We start from the raw sequence: 9177 nt of genomic DNA, 5'->3' as shown, positions 1-9177 counted from the left end.
TTGTTGTTGTTGTTGTTGTTGTTGTTGTTGTTGTTGTTGTTGTTGTTATAGCATTTCAAAAGCTCCACCTCAGCATCCAGCTGTAGGCTCTGAGTCTATGCTCCTCTAGGGCTAAGTTATTCTCATCACTCCCCGCTCACCGCTAGCGCTGTTCGTATAGCATTTCACAGGCAGCAGCTCCGCCTCAGCATCCACCTGTAGGCTCTGAGACTTTGTTCCCCGAGAGGATAAGTTATTATCGTCACCCTCCACTCCCTGATGTGCTGAGCTCTGGGTTTCTTTATGGGGAGAGACGGAGCCTAGACGCAAAATATCAACCCTGTACATATTCTACATTCACACACTCATTCCAGGTGAATCAGCTGACAGACCTTTTGTTTTAAAAATATGTCTGATACCATCTCCCAAGAACATGAATCAACGCTTACCGTCGTGGTTGGGGTTGCCCAGCGTCCACGGTTCGTCTGAGTCAAAGTGGGTGTCGCCTCCTATTCCCGGCCCTGGAAAGTAGGCGTGGGCCAGGAAGCCACCCTCGCCATCAAAGGGCGAGCTATCGCCGTGGAAACCCGAAGCGAAGATGATGGTGATGTCCACGTCTTTCTTGGTCCTCTCCAGCTCGCTGTAGGGCACGGCCTCGAAGCGCAGCGGCGTTACATTTTGCCAGACGTCGAAGGCCCGCCGAATGGCATCGTGGGTCTCCTCTGCCCCCACTTTGGGTGTCACGTTCTTTATGCTGCAGAGACACGGGAGGGAAAAGTTAAGCCTCGAGTTGGGATTTCTCCTTCAGCTGTCAGGATGAGCAAATCTATTGTAAACTGGTCTGATAAGACTGTTGGGTTCTTTGAGCGTAACACAGGGAAGAGTGGCCGATTCCGCTGGATGTCCACTCAGAGCTTGAGATATGGTGGGATATAAAAAAAAAAAAATAGTCAGTTTACAACGGTTGAAAAAAAACTAAAACACACACCATGTCAATCTACACAATCACAGTATCCAAAACTCAAACATCCATCCCGATGCTTGTTCTCCCCGCATGCTGCCATTTCACGCTCATCGTGTTCGCCAGCAGAAAGCTAAATGAAGCGATTTGAGAGGGAAGAACAGCTGAGTCCTCCCTTGCCGGCTTTGAGTTGCTGCAGGTGTGGAGAGGACGGGACAGTTCCCTGCCACTGAAAGTTATTTTCTAATTACGGATTATCAACAGCCCACTGGCTGCCGAGAGCCCCAGTCAGGTTCGGGCAATCACGAAAAAACCTGACTCCACTTTATTCGCTCTGAAAATATCTCGGTGTCACGCTCTATTAAAACGTGGTTTCTCTTTTGGGATAGACGGATGGGTATAGTTTGCGTCATCCAACTGTAAACACACACATACACGCACACAATACTCTATGTCTTCTTATGCCTGTAGCGCTGTGTCTGAGTTGAGATCAGTTGATAAGTGTAGTGTGTAAATAAAGTGCCAATTTAATTTTATTTATTTTTAAATAAAATTCTTCTTGCTCAAGTGTTTTTTTCCCTCCCATCCCATTTCCTCTGTGCATTTCCTGTAACCTCTCTCTTGTTCCCTTTCTCCTTGTGGTCCTTCACAGCATCTGTGTTTGGCTGTCATATCCCATTATGGCAATAAATATTATCAGGACGTCTGTTACTCATCTTTTTTTGCGTCGTGGGTAGACTGCTGCAAGGCACATCTATATACTGCATATTAATATTGTATGTTAGCTAAGATTAATTATTAAATCAAACTCAGTGAAAAGGGAAGCATAAAGGCTGGTTATGAAATATAAATAGAGTGTCGGCAATTTCATTTCAAATGTTCTAATTGCTTGAACCAAAGAATAAACTGTTTCTGTTTCTTGGTCTGCTCTTTCTAGACAGACTTGCTCACAGCTGACTAGCACTTCAGCAAAGATGAGTTTGCTTTAATTACTCTCTCACAAGCTTTGACAAAACCTTCACTTTCAGCTAATGACTTTCTGTTTTGACAGACAAAATGGAATTTATGTAATTGTATAGACAAACTATCACATTATTAAGTTGATATGATGAACATGTTAGCGAACAGTGACTCATCAACACATTGAGAAGCATTCATCTGGAGTCACGTGTGTGTCGAGCTGATGAAAGTGAGTTTACCGTTTACTCCTCCTTTAGCTCTAGTTTTGGTCTCCACCGACCCTTGAGGGACATATTTGGCTCTACTTGCTAATTTTGCTAATTGTTTGTACAATAGGTTTCAAGAGTTATTGTTTTTTACCATCAGTCTGCTGTGCCGGAAAACAACACAGATGAGAGCAGTGAGAGTGAACCACAACAATCACGTTTTGGCCCGTTACACCACAAACAATGAACTGAAGAACACTAAAAAGGCCTCGAGCCTCAAGCGGCAACAAACCTGTCTGGATGGCGTGTTGTTGCTTGCATCTAAGATTTGTCGTAAGGGATGTAAATTGTGATGAATGATAGTGTGGAAATGTGTGTGTGTCCTCAGACAAGTGTGAGTAATAAATGCTCGCATCTCAAGATTTGCCAGAACTCTTGAATTACGGAAACATCAAGTGAAGTGTTGGTAGTGCGATGGTTGGCTGTTGAGTAAGCAAACGGTCTCTGTCTGATTGGGGCCACTTACAGAGGCAACACAAAATGGCCCTTTTGTCGTTTGAAGTGCTGATGCAGAGCAGATAGAGGTACAAGTCCTGCTTTCATATCAATATCAGCTGACCCAGAGAGTGTCTGCAAAGACACGAGTGTTTTCGCCGAGATTGAAATAGAGAGAAACTGTTGTAGCACCTGAAGTGTTCCCAATGAATCCTGTGCATGTCCTTGCTCTGTCTGGGGTTACAATGAAAGGCTTTAGCAGCAACTGTGGCCCCTTGAGGAGTACAGAGACGGTTTCATCTGATTCTATTACCCGGCTCACCGTATGCGTGTGTCCTATTTTAAGAGTAAGAGAGAAGCGCGCGCAGACGGAGGCTGCAAGACGACGAATGAAAGAATCACCAGCCTGCTCTGAGGCCACGTAAAATATTCAACTCCATGTTGTGAGGTGATAATGATTCCGGATGCAACTCATCTGCTATAATGGTACCTGCATGCAGGGAGAACTGTAGGCATGCCAAAGCTAATTAGTGCCTTCCCGCAGCAAGTACTGTATGTGGCTACATGGAAACTAGCGCACACTTGGGGTGGCCATGCATTTGTTATACTTCCAAAATACCAGACTTGTTTATTTTTTTAACAATTCGTTTTGAACCGTTTGACCATGTCTGATTGTCTGACTGCTCGTGTTTGTTGCAGTGACCGTTCGTAGATCTCAGCAACGTCACTTGGCTGGTACAACATTATCATAACCAATGGCCAAAACAAAACAAAAATAAAATCAAAGTTTGTCTCAAAATGGTAAAGAAAATGAATGTGGACATGCGACACACAGAACCGTCACCGGTTATCGTTCATTGATGTTATATATAAAGATATAAAATGAGCTTCATTCTCTAACTTTCTCCATTGCACCAATTTGAGTTGAAATGAGCAGCTACGGGCACATCCGACTGCTGACTGGGGGCCAGGCACACATCCATGTACCCCACACACACACACACACACTCACACTCACACTCACACTCTCAAAAATGCTCCCATCCGATAACCCTAATCTGTCAAGAGAGCACCCTCTGCTTTCCACTAGGGTTTCCTCCTCTCCTCTCAGCTCATCTCTTTCTCTGTGCAGCTGCTTCTCCTCCAACCCCCCCACCCCCTCAATTCCACCGATCTACTCCTCCACTTTTCATCAAGCCCACTAATTTTCTCCTTTTCAAATCTGCGCCGCCACAGAGGAACCATGCACTCATGGTACGAACTCGGAAACCAATCCCAGTGTTGTGTTTTTAAGAAGAGAAAATGCACAGGCATGAATCAGTGATGTACAGCCCTACTTCAGCTGTAGGTCGCTGATGCACTAGATTATATTCAGCATGTAATACTGCTTATACATTTATCCTCAGGACAGAGGAGAAAAAAAAAAACAAGCCCACTTCTTGAGGATTATCCCATGTAACATGGGGCTGGGGGCAAGCATCGGCATGGTATGTATAAAATATTACAGAATGTGGGCTACTAAACTCACTGAATCAACAGAAATATTACATAACATGTTGTCCTATATATCATTACTCATGTAGCTGCATGTCAGAATTGGGTGATGAGATCTCTGGTGCATGTATGGCTCTTGCCATATCGGAGGATAAAGCTTGCACAGTCCCGGCTTTAAAGAACACTGTCTTTTTAGTGTGTAATGGTTGCAGTTTGGCTTAAAAGCAACTTCGGATTAACCTTTGGGTTTGCAGCTTTCCATCCTTCATATAAATCTAAATATTGTGCTCAGAAGTTGCTCCTTTGCTCCACAAGAAGAAATTGGGAGACAGTTAAAAGTTCTACCAAGACTTGGCTGTTTTAAATGGGCTACCATTGTTTAAAGCTTAAAGGCAGGATAAAAAAAAGAGAGCAAGAAGTGCATGCAAACAAACGATAGCAGGCTGTTTCCTTTTCTGTCTCTCTCTCTCTCTCAATGGAATGTGCATCTTAATGAAAAGGTCAACGGCACTGGTTAAGTCATGAAGCCCTGTTTGTGTGCACGTGCCTCAGTCTGCGCAGATCATTTCTTCGGGGCTGTGGGCACATACTGGGCTAATCATGTTAGCCGGATGTCTTCACAGCTTGACAAAAGCCCCTTTGACGGGTCGAGTCAGTGTGTGGGATCGTCTGTGCGTGTCGATGGTGGTTATGGGGATTGGAGGAAAACCGGGTTATTGTGAAGCTGCCTCTACATGAAGCAAACAAGCTTGACCGGCGTGATCTTGGCACATTTTAAACCCACCCACCTGTATGTGATGTGTTTGTGTTGCCACTTCTGTCCTGTCAGGGCGTACCGCCGTTTCCTGACACTGAATTTGGATGCGCCTCCTATCTGGTCGGGAACCCCACATCTTGGCTTCTTCATCCACCTGCACGAAAAAAACGATAGGAGGCCATCAATCATCATTCTAGGGGCGCATACTTTTGAAAATTCTTTCATTCATTGTATTTCAAATTCTGATCCAATGTAGCTCTTCACATTCGTGAACAGATGCAGACTTTGTTAACGCGTGAATTCGCTACACATAAAGTTACTTCAAAATCTAAACACAACACATGCAAGCACACGTTCACTCATGTATGACACACAGAAGGCGCCTCACCTTATCGTGTTATCGCTGCTTCGGCAGCGAGAAGCGGGAGGAGGAGAGAAGAAGCACAGGCACACCGTTAGCTCATCACGTTTCAGCCCAGCGGTGGGACAGCTGTTAGTCTGCATTCACACCGCTGGCCACCACATCGCCACGTCGCGGTTCAGTGGCCAATTTGAGCTCATTGCTATTTGTAGCACGGATGGCATTTCGGTGTTGGTGGGGACAAATGTCAGTGAACACAGTTTTTTTTGTGTGTGTGTTTGGCAGGTAAAATGATGATGGCCCTGAGGGTTTAAACTGGGTATAACCTGAGCCGTTTAAAAACAAGAGCATTCTGTATATCATCTGTTTGATTTCTAATATCCTCACATAAGTAATAGGACTTTGATTCTTAATGCAAAGTATAATCTTATTAAAACCTCTTTTACAGGCCTCAGGTGGGTTTACCCTCCAGTACATCCATGTGGAGACTCCAGAGACTCTTCTCGTCTTCGTGGTTACAATAAAGTGAGTTCTTCCACTAAACCCACGTCGTCCTTGACTGCTGCGTTGAGGTTCGACCGATCGCGCGAGTGGCGACCGAACGCTGTCCCTGTTCTTCCACTGAGTATTAATACTTTGCCATTTCGCAGCCTTTGATCTGACAACAGAGGTGTACTCTCCGTGAAAGGCCCCTTTGATCGAATTAAGACGCCCCACTTAATCCGTGTTAGGGTAAGTTAGTGTCTTGGCAAAACCACTCTGGGTGCCTTCAGAATACAAAACGGGATGAATGAGAGACTGGTCCGCCATTTGTCCCCCGTTCTGAAGATGTCTTTGTGAGCTTCAACAATCTTTAACCGCTGCTTGTTCGTTTGCTGCGTGTTTTACCTCCTGGCTGTTGTTCCCTCCCGTTGTAAAATTTATGTTAAAACAACTTCAAATTTCAGTGTTGAATCAAATCATGAAAAACCAAACAGGAATAATATCTAATAATGTTTTGGTATTTCAATAATTAATCAGACTTTGGAAACATTTTACTCATTTGTTTGGAGATTTCCAAAGTAACATGCATGTAAAAGAAATGACACTACTTACACTACTAAATTAAACATTGCCGCTTCTTTGTACTTACATTAAACTCCTATGGAGTCACTGAATAACTGGCAGTGTCTTCCTTCCTGTTAAATGTCTTATAACTTCCGTCCACATTTCCTTATCTTTTGAGGGAACTCGTCACGATGAAAGCTCGGAACTCAAAGTCCCCCCCTTCAAAACATGTGACTCACCCTATAGTGCTGCTGTCCAGAGAGCCTGTGACATTGAGGCCGTAGCGGCGCTGCATGGCAGCGATAGCGGACTGCATGACTCGAGCAGAGCGCAGCACCGACATTCTGGGGTCTGCAGGAGGGAGGTAGCCGTACCTCTGGAGCCATGACTGCAGACAAAAGAGAGGGAGGGAAGGGTGAGTATTTACAGGGAAGGGGTTCCAGGTGACATGCTAACGTCTATGCAAAAGGAACTGTACACTGAGGGTTCAGGGAATTGCCTTATTCCCTGTTCTATATGACCTAGAACACTATTAAATCACCATCAAGATACAGCTTAACTACAGAAACATAAGTAAGAAAAAGATCAGCAAATGGATCTAAAGGCATTTTTCCAGTAAGAAACCTCCATACAATGTTATAGAGCAAAATGTCACTTGTTATCTTGTCATTTGGCTTGTCGGGGACAGGCTTTTGGTGTAATAGAGCTTTCTGTGTCTCTATAAAATCCTGCTGGAGGGAATCACAGCTCAGATCTTTGGACCGGGGCGAAGATGAGGGATCGGCTGGGCTCCCCACGGAAGAGGCTTTAGGGATTTGGATAGTCCCAGCCTCTCTGTACCCTCTCAGTCTTCATCATAAAGACGGCGAACGGACTCCGCCAACTGCTGCATTTAGCAACACAAAGCCAACCGACCAAAAGAAAATTCAACCAATAAAAAAGAAAAACAGATTGTACTGTGTCGAGAGACAACCCAAAGACGCAATGAGCTGTCTTTGACACTCTCGGCATCACCACGCCGCGAAACCTGAGCGCTATCCTCGTACACGATGTCGCCGAGCTGCTTCAGTCGTTCTAGAGGCCTGCTGCCCAGGATAGCATACACACTGAGAAGGTGTGTGCGGGGGTGGGGTGGGGGGGGTTGGCACGCATGGTGTGAGAGCAGGCAAGGAGAATGCAATAAAAAGGCAAACCGTTCTACAACAATGGCACAAATGTGAGTGTGCAGCTTCTGTTGCGGAGAGCGGGCCTCACTTCGGGCTCCAGAGCTCTCCAGAAACTCAATGGAAGGCCCGTTTGTATCTTTTCACAGAGAGCTACAAACTGGGGTGAAAAAACAAGACGCCTGTTACAGTACGAGATGGAAATCTTTGTGATTTGTTTTTTTTTGTTGTGGTTGCCTAAACGTGAAATAGAGCTTTGGGATGTTGATCAGCTAACTGGCAGTGTGTGCACATAGCAGAGGAATGCCCAGAGGCCCGACCGCTGTGTGGATATGTGCACTACTGATTGTACAAAGCAGACCATAGCTCATCATCATAGCAAATGGATCTGTGGATGGTGAAAGCTCAATGCGGACAAACACCATGTGAGTAGAGCAGGGCAATGTCATTTCACATTTTAAATGTTGATAACTCCCAATATTTAAATGTTTTAAAACAAAATACCTTAATATTAATGTTAAATTCAACTCTAAAAAGAGTGTTATCATGATTGCTAAAACCAAGGAGGATCTAAATCTAAATATTCCTTTATTTTTTTTTTATGATGGTAAAAAGTGTCGTTGTTTTAGTTTTTTTTATATGGACTCATGTGTCTGAAATAAAGTTGAATATAATAATGGAATGTGGGGATTGCTGGTGGAAGTTGGTAAAGGAATACTTTGACATTTTGGGGGGGGGAATGCGTCCTTGGTTTTGACGCTTAGCTTAGCATTAGGACTAGAAGCAGGGGGAAAAAATGGCTCTTGGCAAAGATAATTAACAAAAACAAAATAACGGCCCAACAACACTTCCAAAACTCATATATTCACTTTATATCTCGTTTGTTTAATCTGGACGAAAGCCGAACTGTAAAAACAACACGTTGTGGTTTTATGGGAGGTGATGTGGCAGACTTTTACTTGGCCGGGTTTCGCTGTTCACTTAAATAGTCTCGGGAAATTCAATGACTTAACCGCAACACCTCTTTAAAGATCTGGGAAAGACTAAACGTAAGACACCTCATTTTATAGATCCCCCGGTTTCCTAATATAATCCTGGAAAGGAACTAACGTGCAACTGTGAATTCATTACGAAGCTTCCTGGAAAGGACTACGTGATGGTAATCACTATGGAGGAAATCTAGACGCCGTCTTTTAGTCAGTGCAACCTGAGCAGACTTTATACCAAATAACATTTTCCCTCAGAAAACTTCTTCAGAAATCATGACGGTGAATTATGAACTGATGCCGATATCTTAAACTACACCATCTTCAATCTTGTAATACAAACAGAAAGAAGCCCGGATGCACCGAAACACAAAACGCCTTTTCGTGCTGGCATTAAAGGGGATGAGCAGAGAGGAAGCTACAGCCAGACTTCATCTTTGTAGTTTATGTGATTGGCACACCGACAACTCCCTGATTCTCTGCCTCCCTACTTCCTGTCCCCTGAGGCCTATAGGTAGGACCGTGCAGCGATGAACTCGCCGACTCTCATCAGCGCGGCAGATGTCCAACGCTACGTCACGGTTCACATTTCTTTGGTGTATGAGGTAAAATTCATAAAAACCGAAGGGGTTATGAAAGTGTAAACTGCGATTCAGTTTTGGGAAGCACGAACGATTGATTGAACCTTGTTTCACCCCGCCGAGGCTGGTTTGTTTCGAGCTTCTCTTTTCTTCTCTCGCAGCATTTCAGATCTTTCCCCGTTAAAAT

The 9177-nt window shown here is 44.4% G+C and overlaps 1 protein-coding gene across 2 annotated transcripts; it reads right to left on the bottom strand.

Moving 5' to 3' along the window:
- Positions 1-8135, bottom strand: LOC116377005 (matrix metalloproteinase-16-like). Of its 2 annotated transcripts, XM_031838523.1 has the most exons (4): positions 6500-8135; positions 5241-5255; positions 4884-5006; positions 1-733 (listed from the first exon to the last, which is right to left on the bottom strand). In XM_031838523.1, the coding sequence occupies exons 1-4, from the start codon at positions 6601-6603 to the stop codon at positions 418-420; spliced, it is 558 nt and encodes a 185-aa protein (XP_031694383.1). In that variant the 5' UTR covers positions 6604-8135; the 3' UTR covers positions 1-417. The 2 variants fall into 2 exon arrangements, with proteins under 2 accessions (XP_031694383.1, XP_031694385.1); XM_031838525.1 differs by lacking the exon at positions 5241-5255.
- Between the last annotated feature and the right edge of the window lie 1042 nt (positions 8136-9177).

The sequence above is a fragment of the Anarrhichthys ocellatus genome, unplaced genomic scaffold (genome assembly GCF_004355925.1).
Source record: "Anarrhichthys ocellatus isolate YVR2014 unplaced genomic scaffold, GSC_Weel_1.0 scaffold797, whole genome shotgun sequence".
NCBI classification, from domain to species: Eukaryota; Metazoa; Chordata; class Actinopteri; order Perciformes; family Anarhichadidae; genus Anarrhichthys; species Anarrhichthys ocellatus.
Note: the sequence above shows the minus strand (reverse complement) of the source record. Positions and strands in the feature narration are given on the sequence as shown.

Excerpts from the sequence above, each read along its gene's own strand:
- LOC116377005 (XM_031838523.1), bottom strand. The coding sequence starts at position 6,603 with ATGTCGGTGCTGCGCTCTGCTCGAGTCATGCAGTCCGCTATCGCTGCC. Across the intron at positions 734-4,883 it reads CACAAACACATCACATACAG|CATAAAGAACGTGACACCCA; the intron begins GTGGGTGGGTTT and ends GTGTCTCTGCAG.